At 40.4% G+C, this 26,156-nt stretch overlaps 1 protein-coding gene across 1 annotated transcript; it reads left to right on the forward strand.

Moving 5' to 3' along the window:
• The first annotated feature begins 20,214 nt into the window (after window positions 1-20,214).
• Window positions 20,215-25,592, forward strand: HTR1A (5-hydroxytryptamine receptor 1A). The gene has a single exon (XM_070774634.1). The coding sequence runs from the start codon at window positions 21,110-21,112 to the stop codon at window positions 22,376-22,378; it is 1,269 nt and encodes a 422-aa protein (XP_070630735.1). The 5' UTR covers window positions 20,215-21,109; the 3' UTR covers window positions 22,379-25,592.
• Window positions 25,593-26,156: the final 564 nt, after the last annotated feature.

Genomic DNA, 26,156 nt, shown 5'->3' on the forward strand with positions numbered 1-26,156 from the left:
GAGAGAGAAAGCTTCTGACATAGCATCAAAAGGGGGCAGAAAGAGTACCGCCCTGCTAGTCTTCAGCTGGATGTTATATAATCACTAGCAGTCTGTTAATGAAAGAAAGGAATGTCTTAAAATTCAGAATGGCACCAGGTCCCTCACCCATAAGATGCATTTTGGGATAATCTTGGCACCAAATGGTTTATCCTGGGCCATAAAATAATTAACTTGAATCTTGAAGAAGGGCAGACCACCATACAAATAGTTTCATTTACATAGATTAGGGGAACAATATCTGAGTATAACATACTGGTTTGTCAAGTAGGTTCTGAGCCAAGAGGCGGAACTTGAAGACAGAGTTTGGGGTAAATGCATAGTACATTAGCATAGCTTAAGACAAACATTTCCATAAGAAAAAGGCATTGGTTATCTCTAGGTTTGAGAATAGTTAACTTCAAGTGAAACCAGGTGTCCTTATGGCAACACAGTATTTTAAGAGAAACCTCCTTTTAAGTTTGTATAGAGAAGGAAAAAATATCGCTAGTTTGTTTCCTCCTGGCGCTTAAGAGAGATAAAATGTCTGACACTTGCAGGCTATTTCCTCTGTTTGGAGACCCCTGGCCTTCCTGCCTGTTACCCTCTCATGAGGAGGTCTTACAAATAGCTGTGAAAAGAAGAGAAGCGAAAAGCAAAGGAGAAAAGGAAAGATATAAGCACCTGAATGCAGAGTTTCAAAGAATAGCAAGGAGAGATAAGAAAGCCTTCCTTGGCGATCAATGCAAAGAAATAGAGGAAAACAACAGAATGGGAAAGACTAGAGATCTCTTCAAGAAAATTAGAGATACCGAGGGAACATTTCATGCAAAGATGGGCTCGATAAAGGACAGAAATGGGATGGACCTAACAGAAGCAGAAGATATTAAGAAGAGGTGGCAAGAATACACAGAAGAACTGTGCAAAAAAGAGCTTCATGACCAAGATAATCACAATGGTGTGATCACTCACCTAGAGCCAGACATCCTGGAATGTGAAGTCAAGTGGGACTTAGAAAGCATCACTATGAATAAAGTTAGTGGGGGTGATGGAATTCCAGTTGACCTATTTCAAATCCTGAAAGATGATGCTATGAAAGTCCTGCACTCAATATGCCAGCAAATTTGAAAAACTCTGCAATGGCCACAGGACTGGAAAAGGTCAGTTTTCATTCCAGTCCCAAAGAAAGGCAATGCCAAAGAATGCTCAAACTACTGCACAATTGCACCCATCTCACATGCTAGTAAAGTAATGCTGAAAATTCTCCAAGCCAGGCTTCAGCAATACGTGAACCGCAAACTTCCAGATGCTCAAGCTTGTTTTAGAAAAGGCAGAGGAACCAGAGATCAAATTGCCACCATCCACTGGATCATGGAAAAAGCAAGAGAGTTCCAGAAATCTGCTTTATTGACTATGCCAAAGCCTTTGACTGTGTGGATCACAATAAACTGTGGAAAATTCTTAAAAAGATGGAAATACAAGACCACCTGATTTGCCTCTTGAGAAATTTGTATGCAGGTCAGGAAGCAACAGTTAGAACTGGACATGGAGCAACAGACTGGTTCCAAATAGGAAAAGGAGTACGTCAAGGCTGTATATTGTCACCTTGCTTATTTAACTTACAAGATGTACCTTACAGAGTATCAAACAGAAACTGACAAGAGGGATTGACCTGAGATGGAAACCTGAGAGCCAGCAGAGCAGAGAAATAAAGAATATAGCCTCTAGACATGCTTTCTGGGTCTTAAGTATTGTTCCACTGCTTATTAGATGTGTGACCTTGTTACTTACTGCTTCAGTTTTCTCCTTTTTGCAATGAGTATAAGAAAATCCTGTGCTGTGCTGTGCTTAGTTGCTTCAGTCATGTCCAATTCTTTGCAACCTTGTGGACTACAGCCCACCATGCTCCTCTGTCCATGGGATTCTTCAGGCAAGAATACTGGAGTGGGTTGCCATGCCCTCCTTCAAGGGATCTTGCTGACCTAGGGATCAAACCCGTGTCTCCTGCATTACAGGCAGGTTCTTTACTACTGAGCCACCAGGGAAGCCCCATAACAACATACTACCTACCTCCTAAAAGATGGTGAAAGTAGAAAAAATAATTCATGTACATTCATGCACTTAGTCCTTGGTGCGTGGTATTTACTCAGTTATTATTATCGATGATTTTGGAGATTTATTTATGCAGAGGTGGCGGCTAGGACAGATGTTTTAAATCATTCAAACTTTGTCTGATTTCTAGGAAGCCAGCTTCTCTGGAAATGGAGCAGAGTTAGAGAAGCTCATGGGGGCAGTGGTTGAGGAAGAGGGCCTGGGCATGATATCTAGGACCTTGATCTAGGTGGCACTGAATATATTTTGCTGTACTGGGCACCAAGGCCCTGGCAGGGAGAAGTTGTTTGGTCTGAGGGGCAGAGCCTAAATGGAAGATGTATAGATAATCAAAATCATGCCTTAGACTCAAAAATGATATTTTGGATTTCTGACAGAATGAGAGTGAGAGAGAAGGGAGAGAGCGTGCACACAAGCTTATAGATGTCAGGTATTATATTATTTTGGTGTACTTTCCTCTTTTAGCAACTAATTTACTATGGCAAGACTTAGAATCTTCCAGAGACAGGGCTCCGCAAATCACTTGATCCATCCTACCATCCTTTAGAACGTAAGTCTCCAACCTTGTTGGCACCAGGGACTGATTTCATGGAAGACAATTTTTCCATGGACCAGGAGGGTGGAGATCATGGTTTTGGGGTGATTCAAGTGCATTACATTTATTGCACGCTTTATTTCTAATCTACGGCTGCTGCTGATCTGACATGAGGTACCAGTCAGTGGCCTGGAGTTTGGAGCCCCCTGCTTTAGAGGATAATTTCAGAAAAGAGTCCCAGTAGGACTGAATTTCATGGTTCACAGTGATGCCTTCCATAGTAGGCCCTTACATTCATTGGTTTTCCTTTTCCTTTCCCTTTCTTTCCATTTTCTCACTTCCATTCCTTGGTGTCACCTCCCAAAGACATTGTGCTGTTCTTAGTCTCTCAGTCGCGTCTGATGCTGTGTGGACTGTAGCCCGCCAGGCTCCTCTGCCCATGGGGATTCTCCAGGCAAGAACACTGGAGCAGGTTGTGATGTCCTCCTCCAGGGGATCTTCCCAATCCAGGGATCGAACCCAGGTCTCCCACATTGCAGGTGAGTTCTTTACCATCTGAGCCCCGAGAGAAGCCCATGAACACTGGAGTGGGTTGCCTATCCCTTCTCCAGGGGATCTTCCCGACCCAGGAATTGACATTACTTTTATCCAATTCTTTGTCTCAGATTCTGCTTTTAAGGGAAAACACATAGTGTTTAAACATTTTTTTTGGAATGAAAGAATAAATGATGGATAAACAAATGGGGCAATGAGTGAAGGAATAGTTATTATGTACTTGGCATGCTATGGTTTACTGCACTTTGCATTCTGTTACTTTTCATTGACTCCAGGGACTGTATGCTGGAAACCCACGATCTATCTTATGGCTTCACGAGAGAAGCTGGACTGCTGGTTGCTCCCCTTTCTTTCTCTGCCTCACAGAGAGGCCAGTGTGTGTTTCAAAGTGAACTTCCTGACACGCACATTTCCTAAACTCAAGGCAGTTTTTTTCTGATAGGGATGTGAGAATTGAAGCCCTGGGATGCGACTAAATTAGCCTGTGGCCAACAATAGCAAACCAAAGTTAGTATATTTTTCACAGCTTGATTAGAAGAGTTTGCCTCTAAGAAGGGCAGGATTATTACATCTGACTTACCAGAACAGCAGCTGGAACATTATTCTCCAGCCTGCTCACTGCAGAGAATCTGCTCCAGTTGACAGCATGACTCTTTTCTTCAGCCTGGATCTGGCCTCCATACCTGGGTACGTTCCTCAAGTCAGAGCCCTCTCCCCAGCTGTCTCCATTTGCTGCCTGGGCTCCTTTTCTCTCTCCTGTCCTTTTACTCCAACTGGCATGACTCTGTTGTGGTCTTTAAAATTTGCCTGCAAACTTATATTTTCTTAATTCTATTTCCTTTCAATAGTGGTGAAAGGGCCCTTGGGTTTGCATGAGAGTCAAGAAGGAATATTTATACATTATCAAAAAGGGGTAGCTTTTTGTAAACTCCTGTTTTGCATTGGTCTGTGTATTAGGGCAGTGGTTCCCAAGTTTTTTGGCACCGGGGACCAGTTTTGTGGAAGACAGTTTTTCCTTAAACCAGAGTTGGAAGGGTTGGAGGGGAGGGTGATTTCAGGATGATTCAAGCGCACTACATTTACTGGGCATTTTATTTCTATTATTATTACATCACCTCCACCTCAGATCATCAGGCATTAGATCCAGAGGTTGGGGACCCCTGATTTAGAGGACTTGTTAAATACACAGATCCCTGGGACCAACACCAGAACTACTCTAAGAATTAGCAATGTTTGGGGCATGGTAGGGAAGTCTGCTTTTCAAGTGGTTTTTATACACACTCAAGTTTAAGAGTCACTTTTCATTTGTTCCCTTCTAGAAGCTTTCTATAACGTTTTCTCCTCTTTTCTCAATGAGAAGGTGAAAAGGACTCAATGAAATATCTACTCCCATACAGCTTTTGAATGAAGCCAGAACCAAAGCAGATTTTCTATGGAGCCTTTCTCATTAAATTACAAGGTCAAGGAGGTAATTGCTCACTTACCTTCCATGGTAGCTGACCACAAAGACTTTGTTGTTTGTGGCATACTCTGTTGTAGCTGGTTAGTGATCTTTTTTTTCCATCTCTGGGAAGAGAAATCCATCAAACCCAAGAAGAAAGGGTGAAACTCCTCATTCTATTTGGAGCTCACTTTAAGTAGGGGGAGGGCTAACTAAGCTCAATAAATCTTAACCCTGTCTCACTCAAACCTGGAGAGCTTAAAAGGTGTCAGCACACAGGCCCTCCTCTCCAGGAATTCTGATTCAATTGGTTTAGGGTGGTATCTGTCTATTTTTAAAGCTACCTGGAATGGATACATGCCCAGGCATGTCCGACTCATTTGTAACCCCATGGACCATAGGCCTCCAGGCTCCTCTGTCCATGGAATTTTCCAGGCAAGAATACTGGAGTGGGTTGCCATGTCCTCCTTCAGGGTATCTTCCTGACCCAGGGATTGAACCTGAGTCTCCTGCATCTCCTGCATTGGCAGGTGGATCCTTTACCACTGCCCTGCCTGAGAAGCCCCAAAAGCTACCTTAGTGAAAGTCACTCAGTTGTGTCCAACTCTTTGCCACCCCATGGACTGTACAGTCCATGGAATTCTCCAGGCCAGAATACTGGAGCGGGTAGCCATTCCTTTCTCCAGGGGATCTTCCCAACCTAGGGATCAAACCCAGGTCTTCTGCATTGCAGGCAGATTCTTTACTATCTGAACTAGTAGTTCCGAGTTATCTGAGCCATCTGAGTTCTCTAGTTTGAACTGAAAACTCTGAGCCATCTGAGTGCTCTGGTTTGGGGAACTTCAAACTAGAGAACTACCATATACTTACCAAGGGTTTGGGGTTGAGCATTGTTTTGCATCAGAAGTAGGAATTTCTTTGGTGCAAAAGATGGGAATGAATATGCCAGCTTGAGAGAACTGTAAGCAGTGATGCAGAGGCATGGGCATAGAGAGGTCTAGAAGGCAAAAAGATGCAACTTTAATCAGGTTTCATCACCAGAAAACAATGTACATGGAGATATCTATATCTATCAAAAACTCAGATCTGATAAAAGACCTTCACTAAAGTAAAATTTTAGTTTTTAGCTTTCATGATGACATCTAGAAATATTCCTAAATGTATGCAAAAATGGCAGGGAATATATAATTTACTAAACCATTTGGTAATAAACCTTGGAATACATTTCTTCCTCTTGGGTATCAAGAAAAAGTCTGTGTGTCCTAATGCAAGTTCATGTTTCCTTTAATGAGACAAAGAAAATTACATGGTCCAAAATGTTGCACTTTAGACTTTGGCTACTAGTGCTCATTCTCGGTGTTCATTTTAAGTCATTTGAATTTTAGTTCATTTTAGTATTCACATCAGGCTCCAGGTAAAATTTCCTCTCTCCACTCTTTGTATCATTTTTAATATTTTTTAAAATACATATTTTTATTATCCTATTTAATATGTACTTTAACATTGAAGTAGGAAATGGCAACCCACTCCAGTATTCTTGCCTGGAAAATTCCACAGACAGAGGAGTCTGGTGGGTTATAGGCCATGGGTCGCAAGTCAGACACGACTCGGGGACTTTCACTTTAACATAGTAATATATTTAATTCCTTTTTCAAAATAGATGACTATAACTCTTACATCCATCCTTATAACCATATCAAGGCTGCTGCTGCTGCTGCTACTAAGTCGCTTCAGTCGTGTCTGACTCTGTGCGACCCCATAGACGGCAACCCACCAGGCTCCCCTATCCCTGGGATTCTCCAAGCAAGAACACTGGAGTGGGTTGCCATTTCCTTCTCCAATGCATGAAAGTGAAAAGTGAAAGTGAAGTCACTCAGTCGTGTCCGACTCTTCACGACCCCATGAACTACAGCCTACCAGGCTCCTCCATCCATGGGATTTTCCAGGCAAGAGTGCTGGAGTCGGGAGCCATTGCCTTCTCCGCATATCAAGGCTACAAGGATCCAAAGGATCTGACTCATTCCCCGTCTCTCTTTCATGCACTCTTCTCCTTCTGTTACCTGCACACCATTCTTAGTTTCCCTTGCTTTTCTTCTACTTGGATTTTCTCTTCCACCAGAATGTTTCCCCAGGCTCTTCATATCATGCAACACACAGAAAATGGTAGTATTTTTACAACACACTGGAGTAAACAGAGGAGGCTGTTGACCACTAGAGGGGGTCAGGGGCTTTTCTATCCCAAGGCTCTGCCCTGCTGCCCCAAGGCTGAAATGGTCAATGTTTCTTGCAATATACCCTCAATGAGATCTTTGAATAACTGTCCCCTTTGAGTCTCAACTTATATATGTGAATGCTTCAGAGCAGCTCACTTCACCAACCCCATGAGTGTAACCCCCTTCAGCCACTCTACCATACCTACTCAATTTTATCTTTCTCATAACATTTATAGTAATAATCTTGCAATTATTCCTTATTTTATTTCTTTACCTGTTTATAGTTTGTTTCTACTATTTTCAGTATAAAGTGACCGAGTACAGGAATACTTGTAGGGCTTCTTAATCATTATGCACAAAAAGCCTAGAAATGGTAAGTACTCAATAAACACACCAGATTGGTGGGAAAACTGTGACTAGGACTGAATAATCCCCATTCCTAGATGAGGCTTCATTTAGTGTGGCTGGGGAACATGCTTCAGTGGATGAATTAAGGCAAAGACTCTATCTTTTTAGCTTTATAGTCTTAGTGAATGATGTACTGCCTCATAGCATACATACAATAAATACTTGTGTGACTGAATGAAGAGAAGAAGGAAGGAAGGAGAAAAGGAAGGAATATAGAGATAATTGAACATAAGTTTAAACTTATTTGGTTTGTTTCAAGTTTTGGAAATCTTCAACTGGAGGTGGTAGCAATTTAGTCTGAAACCTGGGATAATAATGTTGGGAGTATTTTAACTGATGCAGTCAGGCTAATACGAGGAATCCATTCTGTGATCTAGGGCAAAAACTTAACTATGAGAACCCTCAGTTTTTCCGCAAATGAAGTTTGAGTCTGGTGAGTTCTGAAGTCCCTGACCATTGTGAAATCTGCTATTTAAATTGACAGAAAGTCAGAGAGGAAATGTTAAGGAACTAATCAACCAGAAAATCCAGTGGCAGCCAGGATCGTCCAAGGGAGACCAGAGGCTGCTTTTTGAAAACATGTTGGATGACTAGCAATGATCCAGGCAGTCCTCAGGGTGTGTTTTCAGGGCGGCTGGACTTTCTGCTTATTAGGACACCTATGTTTTCCTCTCTCTTTGTCCCCCTACTGCTGAGCAGTACCTTCTCACCAGCTAGTGATCGTGAATAAATGAGCAACAACTGTTGCTAAGGTCAGGCAGCTGCAGGTGGAAGTAGTAAAAAATTATATTTTCTCATTGTCCTCAAGCATTTTAGAAACAAACAAGCAGATGGCCTTTCCAGGCCTCTATTTACTTATTTGGAAAGCTGAACAGGCTTAAGCTGTTGTGAACATTAAATAAAATATTTCATGGGATGGGCCTAGTATAGAGTTAGGCATATGATAAACAATCATGCTGGCTACCACTATTATTATATTATCCAAGTCATGAGGTAGAAAACAAAATATTTAATCCTAAATACTGGCATTTGATTCCATTTCTTTCTAGGGAAGATAGAGTAGTTGGCTATGAAGTCCATGGGAAGAGATCCAGAGCTGCACACCATGAGGCTCCTCTTCTCCAATTGAAAAGCTTCAGTATATTAATAAACCCAGCTGTGTTTCCCCAACAATTTGGAAAAGCTGCAAAATCCAAAAATAAACCAAAACAAGGAGATACTCAGTCTAGAAGCAAATTTCAATTATATATTTCTTACAGAAAAACATTGATATTACAATGTTTGACATTAAAACTATCTCAACACTACATTTAGTAACAATCAGATACTATGGCTAACTCATCTCCTTCATGTAACAAAAGTAGATATTTTGAACACTTATGTCTTTCAAGAATCATTGTTTTGTTTGTTTTTGTGTTGTTTCCCATTAAGTGATGAGTCTGGGATAAATGCTTTCTCATTCATAATAAAAATTATTGAAAGATGTGGCTCATGCTTAAAAATACTGTTTAGTTCTAGTTTTCAAGGTGGAATTGGAAACTGAAAATATAATAACTTTAGAAGAGAGATATCATTTACTTAAAAATAAACACACTGACAATGAGCTCTAAATTTTCAAAATGTTAGTTCTTTGATAATTTAAAATAAGAAATGGCTTTTGATAAAACATTAATAGAAATTTTTGACTGATTTTAGTTTAGTTTAAAGAAGTTCTTTTCCATAGAATTTTTAAGTCATTGACTATAAACTCAAGTAATGTGATCTAGTATAATTTCTCTATATTTATTTTACATTAAATAAGCTATGTATTTCTGTCAAAATACAAAATATAAAACATAAAAATTCTAGTTATTATTTAGTCATATTAAATTACATTTCTTTTCTTTTTGGAGGATAGGTATATTTCATATAAGTGGAAAAGAGGAAGAAGGCCCAAGATAGAAAATATTTTGGAAAGTTAATTAAAATTTTATTTTTACTAACATTGATTGCACCCTAAGATATAAGGAACTTATAAGATATAAGTTCTTTAGTTGCATTTTCTTATTTAATACTGATGCAACCTAATAAAGTAGAAATTTTTCTATGTTCTGATAAATCTAATAGATTCTGTATTCAAAACTTTTTCTCATTGCAAAACATTAAAGAATGATGGATAAGTTACAACTAACAGGGACAGCTGAGCTCTCAAGAAATTCAGGAGAATCTTCAGAACCCCAAGATGACAGGAACAAAAGCCAGAGTAATAAGCCAGCACTGCAGTCAGATCGGAGAAGGCGATGGCACCCCACTCCAGTACTTTGCCTGGAAAATCCCATGGACAGAGAAGCCTGGTAGGCTGCAGTCCATGGGGTCGCTCAGAGTCAGACACGACTGAGCGACTTCACTTTCACTTTTCTCTTTCATGCATTGGAGAAGGAAATGGTAACCCACTCCAGTGTTCTTGCCTGGAGAATACCAGGGACGGGGCAGCCTGGTGGGCTGCGGTTTATGGGGTCGCACAGAGTCGGACACGACTGAAGCAACGCAGCAGCAGCAGTCAGATACTTTAGAGACATTTGCTAATCGATGGTACCTAAATCCTGAAATTTCACTATCTCTTCAATGAAACAGAACAACTCCTAAGGCATATAAAAGATGGTGTGGTGGTGGTGATGGGGAGGAGGTTGGAATGCAGACAGCTACAGAAAGCTAGAATCTTCAAAGAGCTTCAGGGAAAAAAACAATGTGTCTGCCATGTTTGAACTGTACACAGGAATAAAGGTTCCTCTGATAATATTTAGCCATAAACGATCCCCTCACATAGGATAGTAAACCTACTATTGTATATAACAGAAGGAAATACAAATATTCCTGGAATAATGTCCATTGAACCAAGATTCTCAGGATTCCCATAAACAGAGATTGGTCAAATATAAACTCACAGTATAAAACCACCAATCACAAGAGCAACCAAGCTAGCGTGGGTGAGACTCAGCAAGAAAGAGAATTAGAAAACAGGGGTTACAGATAGTGGAATAATCAGAGACAGAATATAAAGCAAACATGCTTAAAATGTTAACAGAAATAATAAAATTATAAACTTGAGCAAGAAACAAAGATGTACTAATATAATTAGCTACAATGGAAGAATAAAGCAAAACTCATGAAAGGAAAATATGTAGTTGAAATGCAAGAACAAGGATTTAACCAATCGTTTGGCATATCAGACAAAACCTAAAAGAGAACTGATAGCCTAGAAGATAGATATGAATAAATTAACCACGATAAAGCACAGGAGGAAAAATAAAAAATATGACCGAGAAATTATGAGATACAGAGGATAGGAGAAAGTTCTTTTAGTGTATTTAGAATTTTAGGAGAGAAAAGAATGAAGGAGGGAAAGGCAGTACTCGGCAATAAGAGCAATCTCAAGTTGTAAAAGAACTGGTGTATTTTACTTCACATTCTTTGAGAACAATGAAATTAAGTTATAAATAATAATAAAAGATAACTAAGAAGAACTTCACTTAATTGGTACCAAGAAGAATGCTTCCAAATTACACAATTTGGAAATCACAATAGAAAGTATAAAATGGAATTTTAAGTATAAGTAACCTTTGATTTTACTGACTAAGAATAAGAGGAAAAAGACTCACACAAATAATTCATAAAGATCAAAACAAGACATTTACTGCAGATAATTGGAAAGTTAATTACTTTAAACAACTTAAAAAATGGAACACTTTTAAAAGAAAATTATAACAACATTGATTCTAGAAGTATTAGAAAGCCTGAATTATTCTATAGTTACTAAATGAATTACATCAAGAATTAAACACATACCCATCAAGAAAAACCAAGTTCCATGTTTTACAGATAAATTTTATAAACAGTCAAAGAACAGATAATTGAATCTTCTAAAATCTATTCCAGAGAATAGAAAACTAGGTAATAGGCCATATTTCATTTTTATGAGGTTGGTAGATTGAAGGCAGGAGGAGAAGGGGACGACAGAGGATTAGATGGTTGGATGGCATCACTGACTCGATGGACATTAGTGAGTAGGCTCTGGGAGTTGGTGATGGACAGGGAAGTCTGGCGTGCTGCAGTCCATGGGGTCTCAAAGAGTCGGACATGACTGAGCAACTGAACTAAACTGTGCTGATAACTTTTGGCACTGATATCAGAGTGAGACAGCACAAGAAAGAAAATGTGTAGACAAATTTCACTCAAGGATTTAGATGCAAAACCTAAAACAAAGTATTAGTAACTTAGGCTCTCCATGTGGCGCTACAGGTATAGAACCCACTTGCCAATGCAGGAGACGTAAGAGAGGCAGGTTCGATCCCTGGGTTGGGAAGATCTAGAGAAGGGCATGACAACACATTCCAATATTCTTGATTGGAGAATCCCACAGACAGAAGATCCTGGTGGGCTACAGTCCATAGCACCTCAGAGAGTCGGATCAACTGAAGCAACTTAGCATTAGTAACTTAAACCTAAAACAAAGTATAAGAAAGGAATAGAGTAGGAAGTAGAATTTCTTTAGGCTGATCAAGCATACCTTTCAGAAATACACTATGTGGTGTAGCGTTAGAAGTATTCTCTCTAAAATCATGAATGAGATGAGTATATACTCTATTTCCTCATCTCTGAAATATTATACTATAATTTTAGCCAGTTCATTGGTAAATAAAAAGGTAATTAAGTGCAAAAAATTTAGTAAGTTTTGTTGTAATATTTGCAGATAATTTAGTTGTCAACATAGAAAAACAAAGAAAATCTACATATTATTAACATTAATCAAGTACACAGAAGTAAAAGCAGTTAAATAACTTAATGACATTCTTATACACCTGCAAAAATTGAAAACACAATTTAAAAATATGCCATTCACATTAGCTACCATCCATAAAAGCACTACAATAGGAACAAAGTAAGGCACCTATGGAAAAAAATCTACCACAAGTTGTTTATGTCATTAATAGAGAAAATTAAGAATTTTATTAAAAGGCAAGTAAGATCTAAATAAATGGAAAGTTACATCATATTCATGATGGTTAAAAAAGATGAGTAACATAAAGATGTTTGTTCTTTTGAAATTATAATTTCAATACAATTCCAATAAAATTCCATAATAATTTTGGATATAGATATGTGTACAAGATGGAAAAGTTGATTCAAAGTTAATATGTAACAGTAAAAGGCCAAGTATGGTCAAGAGATTTTTAAGGAAGAATAAAGTAGGGGATGACCTAGCACACAGCACATTTGTTGCAAAAATTAGGGCATTGTAACTTTTGGAACAGAAATAGACAAATAGACCAAGAGAATAGAGAACCCAAAAGCAAACTCACGTGTACGTGAAAACAAGATGTATGTCAGAAGAGACTGTATGTCAGGGGGTGAAAGAATAGACTATAAAATGAATGGTATTAGATAATTTTTCTGACAGTAACATTTAACCTGGATTCCTGTCTCACACAATATACTCAAAACTCAAGTCTAGAACTGATGAACTGAATATAAAACTCAAAGGAATGTTGATTGATATCATTACAACTTTTAAGTAGACAAGACAGAAAATGCACAGAACAAAGAGAAATATTTACATTGAACTGAAAAATGTAAATTCATTAAAAACCACCTTTATAAGGTAAAAATTTGAGCCAATGATTGAGAAAAAATATTTTCAATAATACAAAGGACAAAAGATTAACATCTATAGTAGATAATGGACATTAAAGATTAGTAATAATTATTAAAAACAAAAAACAAAAAAACAAATTGGACTTCCCTAGTGATGCACTGGTTAAAACTCTATGCTTCCAATACAGGGGGATCCGGATCCATCCCTGGTCAGGGAACTAAGATCCCAGTTGTCACAGGGTATGTTCAAAATAACAAAAAACCACAACACACATACACAAAGAACCCAATTTAAAGGTAAGCAAAAGATAAGAATAAGTAATTCACAGTTAAGAAAAATGAAACAACACTCAACCTTGATGAAGCAATGGGAACCTACACATTATTAGTGACTGTGTTAGTTTCCCCAGGGGGCCAAAATAAAGTGCCCCAACCTGGTGACTTAACTCAGCAGAAGTGTATTGTCTCAGAATTCTGGAAGGGAGACATCTGAATTAAAGTGTTGGCCCAGCACAAACACTCTGCTGGCTCTAGGGGAGAGTCCATCCCACGTGTTTGTTTAAGCTTCTGGTGACTGGCAGCAGTCCTTGGCGTTACTTGGATTGCGGCAGTATAATGCCAATTTCTGTGTCTTCAGTTGGGGTCCTTCCCTGTGTGTCTGTCCAAATTCACCTCAACTTATATGAACATTAGTCATTTGATTAGGGCTTGCCCTAATCTTGTATGACCTCCTTTCAACTTAATTACATCTGCAAAGATCCTAGTTCCAAATAAGGTCACAGTCCCAGAGACTGAATCCTTTATCCTTTTGGGTGACATAATTCAACCTACAAAAGTGGTTATGAAATTTTACACAACCAGTTTGGAGAAGAATTAGGCCATATCTACAAAGATTGAATCTGGGTATATCAAAGGATCCCATAATTTCATTTCTGGATGCTTAAATTTTGCTACTCTAAGTATTGTCTATGAATCAGCAGTATCACTGTCACGGGAACGCGGCAGACATGCAGTCTTGGGCTCTACTCCATACCTGTGGTGTTAAAATCTGTATTTTAAACAAAATCCCCATGTGCTTTGTTTGAAAAACACTAGTCTATTCTAAGTTACACAGATTTTTTTAAAAAGAGATATAAACATTAACACTCATAGCAGTATTATTTATAAAAGCAAATGTTTGAAAAAGACTTAAACATTCAATAATCAGAGAATGGATATATAAGTTGTGGCATTAGTTATATAATTTAAATCTACAGTGAAAATAAATGAACTAGTGGTGCTTTTATCAATGCAAGTGAATTTCACAAAGATAATGTCAAGCAAGAAAAGGAATTTGCATAAAATTACAGAGAGAATGATACCATTTCTGTATTGCTTAGTGACATGTATCATTCATGGGAATGAAAACCCCTAAATTCAAGAGTAAAGAGAGCTTCAATGGAATCATACTGTTCTTTCTCATGAGTTTTCTTAAGTATGTAAGTATTTCATATATTAATATTTATACTACATCTGCATAATACAATGGAAAGAAATAAGAAAAATTCAAGGCTAGTATATGGCAGCATAGCCATTTGAATCCAAAACTGTGGCCCTGAGCTGCTATACCCACCTAACAAATTACTATCTCAACAGGCCTAAGGGCACAGTTACAGACTCATATTTTGCACTCACAATAGTTGCTTTTATATGTAGCATGTTTTAAAACAAGATTAAAATGACTCATTTGGCATTGGTTTTAATTTTATAACAAAAAAGGTTACTTGCCAAAGCAAAATAATACTTAGGTCTTTACCCCCCAATTATTGTTAAATACAGTAATTAAATCTTGTTTCAAATAAATATTATACTAAATTTAATTTTCAACTATCCTTTGATTAACAGAAAATATTGAGTTAGCATTCCAAAGATTTTTCTCATCTCAACTTATCCTTTCAGAAATGAGCCATGAAAATATTGTCAGAAAGAGAGCAATGTAGAGGAGGTGAACTCAGGAAAGCACATTTACTAACACCTGTCATGCTAACCTGATGAAAACTACTGCCTTTTGGGTTTTGCTGCACTTTTAAGCATTTTATTGAGATCTATGATTTTCAATTATTTATTTATACTTTTGAACAAATGGTTGAACTCCCAGAGAAGAGCAGACCCCTTTTCCTCAGTGATTACTGAATTTTTGTTGATATGTTCATCACCACCCCCCAATAACTTTTCTTTTTTATTGTGGCCATACTCTGTGGCTTGTGGGATTTTAGTTCCCCCGCTGGGGACTGAACCCGGGTCCTTGGCAGTGAAAGCATGGAGTCCTAACCCTGTACCACCAGGGAATTCCCAATAATTTTTAAGTCAAGAAGTTCCAGAATGCAGAGGGCACATCTTTCTTCATTTGTACTCAGAGTTTCCTAAAGAATTGGAAGATTACCAAATAATTTGAAGAATAGAGAGAATGTCACATTTGAAACTGAGCAGGACCCTGCCGGGCCATCCAAGGGACAGACCCCGGTGGTGTCCCTGTCTCTTGTTTGTAGAAAAGCTTTAGGGTCTTAGACCTTCACGAGTTGCAATGAACAAATTTAATCACAGAACTAAGAAAATGCAGAAGCAAAGGTAAACAGTAAAACAGACAAAATAATAATAGTTTAGCCATGAAACAAAGTCAAAGGCCTTTAATTTCTCTGTAAGGGCTGTAGATAATACCTTGGGTCATATCCTTGAGTTGTTTTGCAGATACTAAAAGCCCCAGCAGGTGGAAAAAGTTAACTATTGACACTTGTGCAATACCCAGAACCACACTAGGTCTTTAGTGGGAAAACACAAATGATGGAAGCCTCAGTCTCTGCCTCAGTAACTGTAAGGTTGATTTGGTTCATTTAACACAATGTTGAAACACAGAATGTAGAGAAAAAAAAAAAAAAAGTAATTCCTATTCATTTAGTGTGTGACTTTGGGCAAGTTAATTAACTCTGTTTTCTCAGTAGTAAAATGAGTGCAAAATAGATTTGTGAAAAAGTGATTTTGCTGGCCCATAAAAAGACCCCCAGACCAGTTGGGACTAGAAGGGATGATGTTGACTCCAGAAATGCCGTGCAGTTCCCTCACCACCAATAAACTAGAAGAATGTTTTCCAATTGATCAGTCACCCTGCAACCCTCTCCCTCACACTGTCTTTAAAAATCCTTCCCTGAGAGCCATCAAAGAGTTCAGGTACTTTGAGCATGAGCTGCTGGGTCTCCTTGCTCAGCCTCACATTGGGCAACTCGCAATAAGGGGCTCTACTTTCTTTCACCACAACTTGGTGTAAGTAGATTGGCTTTGCTGCACATAGCGGGCTAGCAGACCCAAGTTTGGTTTGGTAACTCATCCACATGAAAATTGTTTTCAAAATAAATCCTCACCTAAATGGGCCTTATTTATTTATTTATTCAAGCACTTGCTTTTTCACTGAACCTACCTAATTCTCTTTCTCTGCACTTCTCAGCAATTATCAGTAGAGAGAGAGAGAATTAATATTATTACTTTGCAACACTATTACTACTATTATTGCTTGACCTTTACTGGGTGTTTTTTTATGGGCCAGCAAAATCACTTTTTCACAAATCTATTTTGCACTCATTTTACTACTGAGAAAACAAGAGTTAATTAATTTGCCCAAAGTCACACACTAAATGAATAGGAATTACTTTTTTTTTTTCCCTCTCTACATGCTGTGTTTTCAACATTGTGTTAAATGAACCAAATCAACCTTACAGTTACTGAGGCAGAGACTGAGGCTTCCATCATTTGTGTTTTCCCACTAAAAACCTAGTGTGGTTCTGGGTATTGCACAAGTGTCCGGCATATAGAAATAGCAGCTAAGGAATGCTACCATCTGAGGAGGGTGCACGGTGAGAATTATATACACACACAAAAAAATTGGGCTTAGTTTTAAAGAATTTTTTCTCTTGCATTTTGGTTGCATTTCTTATAAAGGGCCAGTTAATCCTCGCTGATAATCAGAAGACCACATTTCCTAAATTATCTAAACAAAATTTCTCTTTGAAGTTTTTTTTTTTTAATCCCTAACAAATTCCAGTAAAAAAAAAAAAAAATTCACAGTTCTGGAAAAACTACAATTGCCTTGCTGCTTTAGTATTTGAAGATTGGGGTGAATTAAATTCAGAATGATATTTTTAATTAAAAAATAATCTATCCTAGTGGAATGAATAGAGAAAGTAGCGTCAACATATCTACACTATGGAGTGTAAAATGGATAGCTGGTGCGGCCTAGTCTGGTGCTCTGTGATGACCTAGAGAGGTGGGATGGGGGAAGGGAGGGAGGCTCAGAGGGAGGGGATGTATGTATAATTATGGCTGATTCCAGCTGTGTATGGCAGAGACCAACATGACATTGTAAAAATTAAAAAACAAAAAATAATCTTAGTTTTATTATGTAATTATTTTAAAATATAAAAATGCTTTAAAATAGTTCAAAAATTTATTTTTGTAATTTAAGCCAATTTTCAATTATTTCTTCTATAGGTTATTCCCTCACTGATAGAAAAATCAGCCACAATTTGAGGATTATGGATGAACGTACCAATTATTGAGAAGACCCAACCACTACTGAACTTTTGGTAATGATGAGGCAGTCAGATTTACAGAAAAACTCCAGCCTAACATCTTTTTAATCTTATGTCCCTGGTTAAAGAACTACATTGAAATGCTTGGCTTGTATCAAATTTCCTGTGAAGATGTTAAAAATCTTTATCTCCCATAACCTATTTTAGAGAAATGTCACATAATAGATGATGCATCAAACCCTAGATCCATAAAAGCAGAATGACTAGAAGTTTTGTTTTCAAATGATGTCATCAATAATATTCGCTCTCAAGCTAGTGTTTCTTTAGGCTAATTTCAGTCCTCAAAGAATAACAGCCTAACTCTTTTTTAGGATCTTCTGTTTGTACCATCTCTTCTGGAATATCTGGGATTCTGTATCATTAAGAGTTAAATGTAGAAGAACTGGTAAAGTGTGAACATAAGGAAAATGCAATATCATTGTGCTTTTAACATATATCACAATATTTTTAGTTTAATAAAAGTTTTACATAATTATCTATTTTAGTCATATGAAGGTTGTAGGACCATAGTCAGGGCTGCCTGTCCTTTATACTTCTATTTTCTTCCTAGTGTTTATAAACTTTCTATATATTCTCACTGAAATGAAATGTTTGTGATATTATATACACTATTTCTAAGAAAAACGAGCTACTTGAGAGATTTTTCAACTTGAATAAAGAACAAGCTGTGCTGTAAAATATTAAGGCAGAATAGCAAGTGCCAGATCTCAGAAATATTAACGTTAAATTAACAGCATTTTAGCTTTCAGAAAAATAAATTTGTCAGTTATTAAACAACTTGTGTTTAGTAATAATGAATGCACAGTTGCTGACCAACACATTTACTGACTTACCCTATGTTGACATGTGCTAAGTTTGACAAAATTTTTATTCAAGTTTGTACTTAACATGTTAATATTTTCTAATTCAATTTTTTTAATTTTACTCTTTATGTTATCAGCTAACTTTCCCAAGTTTTCTTTTTGGAGAATCTAGATTATAAGTATTTTTCTATTAAATTTTACTGGAACTGCAACTGTATTTTAATAAAGTTATTTAGCTTTGTATTTGTGAGGAGATTTTAAAGGGGAGAATGAGTACCCAGACAAATTTTAAAAAGACTTCTTCAGAGTCTGTAGCCAGTATCACCATATGTACTTATCTCTTTCTTTTCAATGCCATGAGTCATTATAAATGTCAGGTTCATTGTTGTGGCATGCTGAAATGATTGAGTGGGAACTGTGCCCAGCCCGGCATTGTAAAACAATCCATCTCCAAATACATCGTCCTGTACAACAAGATTTTCTCTGACACTTTTATGATTGCTCTTTTGTTTGGTCTTGGAGCATTTAGACCTCAAATTTGAACACAATATTAAGACTATTGCTATTCTGTAGTAAATCTGTGCATGTTATCTAGAGTTATCTACTTTTGGGACTGCATTCTGTACTTTACTTCAGTCCTGAAATCAGAATGTATAAGTGAATTTTGTTATATGTTATTCTAGTGGAGTAGAAATCCCATTCTTTACCTAGGTGCAAATGGGATTAAATTTGGTTTCCTTGGTAAAGGAAACAGCTTAGATAACCAGCACATAGCAGTCTTTATCTTCTATGTTAAGTAATCCCCATTCGGAAAATCCAGTAATGCTTTTTCCCCATTGATGAATGTGTGCAAATGTATGAGTTCCAAAATTCAGCATATGTTAGCACAAAATCAGCACAAGTGAAGGTGTTCTCCTAGGTCTATTGAAATCGCATTTCTAGACAGAACTTGTGAATGACATGTTGCAGGCTTTCAAAAAAAGCCAGAAAACATAATGGACTTGATAGAGACGATTAAAAGCAACAGATGATACTAAAAGAAACATTTGAATAAAATAGAAAAAATAGAAAACTCAAAGTTACTTTTCTTTTAATAACCTTTCTTTATTGAAGCTGTGGGATTTCCTCAATACATGCTATTTTCTGCAAGACAAGGGTTTCTAGATGGAGCTCTAAAGCATTTGCCGGTAGGTGGCGACATAAGTCCTTATTGCCTAGAGCTGTCCCAGGTGCTGAACCCAGTTTCTGAGCCCAAAGAAGCAACCAGCGACCAGGAATTCCACCAAGTTCTCCGTAGATGCTGGAAAACCGGTAGGAAAGGGCCGTTAAAAAAATGCCCAACCTCATTTATAACACAAAGTCAAACAAATTCTCTCCCCTAAATTTACTTGATACAAAGCTGTGCAAGATGACAATGTTCATTGAAATTAAAAAGGCAATGGTTATGGAAAGCCAAGCTCTGGAATGTGGTAATGGACAGGGAAACCTGGAGTGCTGCAGTCCACGGGGTCGCAAAGAGTCAGATCCGGCTGAGCGACTGAACTGAACTGAATGGAAAGGCAAGTGTGTGTGTGTGTGTGTGTGTGTGTGTGTAGAACACATACCGAATTGGGTTTTCTTCACTTTGAAATGCAGTTTTTCACCTCTCCTTTGACGTGTCCTTTTTAATTGCTTTCTCACCCAATTTCTCAAGGTTAGAAAAAAAAGTCAGAGGCAAAGGAGACAAGCTGGACTGTGAGTTGACAAAAGGGGGTGATTTTTAAAAAGCTAAGACACATTCCATCTTCTTTCCATCTATTAGTAATAATTTACAGACTGACCCAGGACTGTCCACGTCCCCATTCAGGCTCCTTATGCCTCCTCTTCTCTTGTCCTGTTACCACTCAGTGATGCTGAGTCTACTAAGGAATTTGACAAATATGAAGCAATGTATGTAGTTAGATTTTTTTTTTTTTCTCTCGAGTTTGGCTGGGTGGGAGGCGGAGTTATTTGTTGTAATGTTGGTCTGATCGGCAGATCGAGTGTGTGTAAGTGAGTTCTGAGTCTCGGTCGACAAAAAGGGACTTGAACGCAGAGAGGCAGAGCTAGAGGGAGAGGAGGGCGGGGAACCAGGGGAAAGAGGCACTCAGGGTTGGAGAAGTGTTAGGAACGGAGGGTTAGTGTAGGAGGGAGGGAGTCTGGCTGTCGGAGCAACACCGGAGAGATAAAGGAGAGTGAGAAGAGAGGGAGACAGAGGGGATGACTAGTGGGAGAAACAGGGAGACGGAGGAGGCTTAAGAAAAAGAGAAGAGAGTAGAGGAAAGAGTAGGAGAGGAGGGAGAGAAGCAAGGAAGAGGAGGGTTACAGAGTGACTGTGGAAGATGGTGTTTCTCTATTCCAGATACTTTTAAGATTGGAGACTCTTTGCTGGTGGGGAGACTCTGGGTGGTATGGCAGCCAGTTAGGCAGCGGCAAAGTATAATGGACAGCAAGAGACAGACGTTCCAGACACCTTTCCGCCGCCCGGAGATCCCGGAGCTGTTTCTCCAGCCAATTCGTTTCCCAGCTGGAGTCTCTGAGCGCGCTGCACTACCAGAGCCCAGGGAGCGCCTAGAAGCTAGCTGCTTCTGCAAGATGCCTTCGCCTGAGCAGTAAGAACTTCCTGCCTGAGTCCCTGCATCCTCTCTTAGCTGAAACTCCCCAGGAAACAGGGGCGGGAGACCCCAGGGGGAGGGGCGAGGGGGAACCAGAAGCAGCTCTTTCTCCCCTCCCCCTCCCCTGCCCGGCGCGCAAGCATGGATGTGCTCAGCCCCGGACAGGGCAATAACACCACGTCGTCCCAGGGTCCCTTCGGGACACGCGGCAACGCTACTGGCATCTCCGACGTGACCTTCAGCTATCAAGTAATCACCTCTCTAGTGCTGGGCACGCTCATCTTCTGCGCGGTGCTGGGCAATGCGTGTGTAGTGGCGGCCATCGCCCTGGAGCGCTCCCTGCAGAACGTGGCGAACTATCTCATAGGCTCGCTGGCCATCACCGACCTCATGGTGTCGGTGCTGGTTCTGCCCATGGCCGCGTTGTACCAGGTGCTCAACAAGTGGACTCTGGGACAGGTCACCTGTGACCTGTTCATCGCCCTCGACGTACTGTGCTGCACCTCGTCCATTCTGCACCTGTGCGCTATCGCTCTGGATAGATACTGGGCCATCACCGACCCCATCGACTACGTGAACAAGAGGACGCCCCGGCGCGCCGCTGCGCTTATCTCGCTCACCTGGCTCATTGGCTTCCTCATCTCCATCCCGCCCATGCTGGGCTGGCGCACCCCGGAAGACCGCTCGGACCCGGACGCGTGCACTATCAGCAAGGACCACGGCTACACTATTTACTCCACCTTCGGCGCTTTCTACATCCCTCTGCTGCTCATGCTGGTTCTCTACGGGCGCATCTTTCGAGCCGCGCGATTCCGCATTCGCAAGACAGTTAAGAAGGTGGACAAGAAGGCAGCCAACCACCGTCTTGCGGCATCGCCGGCCCCGCAGCCCAGAAAGAGCGTGAGTGGTGAGTCGGATAGCAGAGACTGGAGGCAGGGCACGGAGAACAAGGTAACAGGGGCTCCGTGCGCCAATGGAGCCGTGAGGCAGGGCGAAGAAGGCGCCGCCCTGGAGGTGATCGAAGTGCACCGGGTGGGCAACTCCAAAGAGCACCTTCCGCTACCCAGCGAAGGCGGTGCTGTCCCCTACGTCCCCGCCTCCTTCGAGAAGAAAAATGAGCGCAACGCCGAGGCCAAGCGCAAGATGGCCCTGGCCCGCGAGAGGAAGACGGTGAAGACTCTGGGCATCATCATGGGCACCTTCATCCTCTGCTGGTTGCCCTTCTTCATCGTGGCCCTAGTCCTGCCCTTCTGCGAAAGCAGCTGCCACATGCCTACCCTGTTGGGGGCCATAATCAACTGGCTGGGCTACTCCAACTCTCTGCTTAACCCTGTCATTTACGCCTACTTCAACAAGGACTTCCAAAACGCGTTTAAGAAGATCATCAAGTGCAAGTTCTGCCGCCGATGATGATGGAGTAGCGGCGAGTAGGCCCATCCCATTCATTCTGCCTCCCCTAGTCCTCTGGAATCAAAGCCTTTGCTACTTTCCCTCTGACATTCACAGCTGCTAGGCGCGCTGCTTCCAGACCTCATCCACCCAAGCCTCTCCCAAGCCTCAGTCCCCAGCGGGGAAGGATGGCGCTCTTCGTAAAGAGGCTCTAGCCTCTGGGCAAGAGAGAAACTCCTCCGCTCTGTGAGAGGAGACCTTGGCTCAAACTGGCTTCAGAATCCGTTTGATTCCAGCAATTGCCTCCTGCTTCTTCTGCCCCGTAATCTTCGCGGCGGAACTTTAAGCTTCAGCCGTTAAAGGCAAAAAAAAAAAAAAAAAAAAAATCCACACGAAAAAAGAACCTGTACACCCAGCCGCTGCGCCCAGAAAAGGCTCTCCCACGCGATCGCCTCACTGCTACACCTTGAACTTAAGGTTCAGGACTTCGCTTCATTTCCCACCCCCGCCCCGTCCCGCTGTCATCTCATCCTTCCTTCCCCATCTTCCCTTTATGCCCTCGCCAGTCCTAAAACACTAATTTGCTAGTCGGAAAAGCTGGGAGGGTCTGCTTTTCCTGGTGCCTAAGGTGTCCCGGGGAGTCTCCGCCTGCTGGCGTGGGCTCCCAGAGTAACTCTCCCGAAAACAGCCCCATGCTTTGTTTTCTTGGATTCAAAACAAGTGGCTAGAGGTTGTCTGAGTGGATCAGTAAGTACAAGGCTGGGCCAAAGGGAGAGAGAAGGAGAGCGGAACGAATTTATCCTTGCCTGCCTTGTCAGCACTCACCAAAGAAACTGACATTCATTGGGAAGGGAGAGCGGATTTATTCGGACAGGTGGCCCGCGAGTCTACGAGCTGGCATCGCCACTTACCTACTGTGGGTGGCGCCAGCCGGCCACGTTGTGTGAGCCGGGCGGGGGCGCCGAGTGCCGAGGATCCGCGCACCTTCGCGACTGTCTGAGGTCTGGTTTGTGCTGGGCGGGTGCACTGAAAACTAATCCCAACTGGAGCCATCCCGCCTACGCCCCAGGACTTACTCAAGCGAGGGTGTGTGGGCTTGGTCGCTCAGTCCGGTTTTTCGGACCTCATGGACTGTAGCCCGCCAGGCTCCTCTATCCTTGCGATTTTCCTGGCAAGAATACTGGAGTGGGTTGCCATTCCCTTCTCCAGGGCATCTTCCCGACGCAGGGATCAAACCCAGGTCTCCTACACTGGAGGCGGATTCTTACTGTCTGAGCCACCAGGGACGCCCAACAGTTAAAGTTAATGGAAGCCACAGCTTCCAGAGCAGCTCTAGGGACTAGAAAGACTAAGAAGTCCCAAGGGTGCCATTGTCCAGGTGGGCCCGAGCTCTGGCTGGCCCTCCCTTGGAATCTGAAAGGAGAAGTTTATCCAGTGCAAGCAGATTTTTTCCCCTCCTAATTCACTCTCTCCTCCTTTTCCGAATGGGAAATAAATCTGTTTTGCGCACCCTGACACTGAACAAGATTTGTTCTGCAGAATGTCCAGGACACTTGGTTACCAAGATTTTGTTTCCAAAAGGGAAATCGGGGCTTTCAGTAGAATGGGCCCCCACAGGTTTAGCACTATCTGTGACCTCAGAAGTGCTCATGTTAAATAGAGGCCCTAGGGCGGCAGAGGATGAGTTGGTTAGATAGCATCACTGACTCAATGGGCAGGAGTTTGAGAAAACTCTGGGAGATGGTGAAGGACAGGGAAGCCTGGCATGCTGCAGTCCATGGGGTCGCAAACAGTAGGTAGGACACGATTTAGCGACCGAACAATAAAGGACTCACTAGGGGTGCTTTCTCTGCGGAGTCCAGGGGACTCCTGTACACAGCTCCTTGCCCTGACTGTCCTGCAACACAGGTTTGCCCAGAAACCGGCCTCTTGTCATTGTAATGTATGGAGCACTCCAAGCTTTCTTCTTAAAAAGTCCTTTCAGCCTTGCCACTCCTGCTGAAAAACCGGTTATCTTTACTGCCCCCTGGAGGGAAGATTTTCAGCTCCATTTGAATGTAAGTTTCCATCCATGTGACCAGGATCAAGAAGTTTGTTATAATTAGAGCTAGCCTCTAATTTTCTGTTGAATGATGGTTTCTTTTCCATTAATTGCACAAAGTTAATGATTCTTACTCCCTTCTCCATTCATGCTTACCTTAGGAATGATTCCTTGGGCTATTTTGAGAATTGTGTTAAAAAAAGTTGCCAATGAAAAAAGTTCTCTTGTTTTAAAATGAAGAAAGTGAAAAGACAACTCTATCACTTGTAGCCCTTTTATTGTTTGTCAAACGGAACCTCTGTTTGGTATCTTTTTCTCAGACCTAAACCAAGAGTAAGCATCACATCCCCTTAAAAGAGAGAAACTGTAAGTGCTCTGGGAACTCAGTGGATGATTTTTCTATGCATAAGTAATGCTTCTTTTTTTTTAAGGTGTTTTTTTTTTTTTTTTAATGTGGCCCATTTTTTAAAGTCTTTATTGAATTTGTTACAGTATGTTTCTGTTTTATGTTTTGTTTTTTGGGGGGGCTGGAGGCATGTGGGATTCTTAGCTTTACCACCAGAGATCAAACACGCACCCCCAGCATTGGAAGGGGAAGTCCTAACCACTGAACCTGCCAGGGAAGCTTGGCATAAATAATGCTTAAAAGGGGCTATGGTGGATAAAATGAGAGAGATTTTTCCAGTCCATCACTTATTTATTTGAAAATTCTTTTTTATTTTATTTTTTTTTTGCTCACAGTAATTTAAGTAGAGCTATATGAAAAACCAATCTTTGCTGTATGTCTTCCTATATTTTAAGGACAAATTCTCTAGATAAAATAATTCAAGTCCTAAATTGCTCATCCAAATTTTACCTTGATCAGCATTTGGAGTCTTGAGACTTCTATTTATTTGTGTCTTTTGCAGAACTTTGTCAATGGCTTTGGGACCTCTGTTCTTCCTGCCTTGGAGGATTTACACAGGAATGGGGAAGGAACATTTAATTAGAGTATAATTGCCGAAACCATAGCGAGATTTGAGGAATAAGTGCAAAAGAGCTACATAGCACTAAAGAGCCCCTGATGCTTTTTTTTTCTTTTAAATTATTGCATTAAGGTAAAGTATATATGCATCAAAGTTGGCCTTCACTCTTCCCTGTGACAATAAAGAACTTTAATAATGGTCATGCTACAATAAACTGATATCAGTAACATATACATCTTTATTTTAATCATAAGCACTGTCTGCTTGTATTTATTTGTATAATTTTAAAGTGGAAGTTAAAAAAAAAATACTGTTATCAGGAGAAGATCCTGCTATACACATCAGGGATCTGACACCTAGAGAAATAAATTTTGTTTTAGCACAGAAACTCATGCTAGTTTCTTTTTTAAAAATTCCTGTCTCTGGAAAGAGAACGTGGCATTTCATCTTTTAACCTTGAAACCATACATTTTCCCTGACTGACATCTACAGTGAAGATTTAGACGTCTGTCTAATTAATATGGACAAGGTGGGGGACTTGCAGAAGAGAAATGCAGATTCTAGTAGAAGAGCCAGGGGCCTGTGTTGCCTTTTTAGCACAGTTGACAGTGATAAGCCCCCTTCCCTGTCTTCCCCACAATGTCCAGCTGGAAGAAAATAGCCTCCCTGGTTTCAAATGAAGCAACACATTGTTTTGAGGTTTGTCACTTAATTAAAAGTGAAGGGGCATTTTCCTTTCTGGCTGGGTCTCACTTGATAGTGGGATTTTTTAATGGAAGATCTATTACTACAT

The sequence above is a fragment of the Bos indicus genome, chromosome 20 (assembly GCF_029378745.1).
Source record: "Bos indicus isolate NIAB-ARS_2022 breed Sahiwal x Tharparkar chromosome 20, NIAB-ARS_B.indTharparkar_mat_pri_1.0, whole genome shotgun sequence".
NCBI lineage: Eukaryota > Metazoa > Chordata > Mammalia > Artiodactyla > Bovidae > Bos > Bos indicus.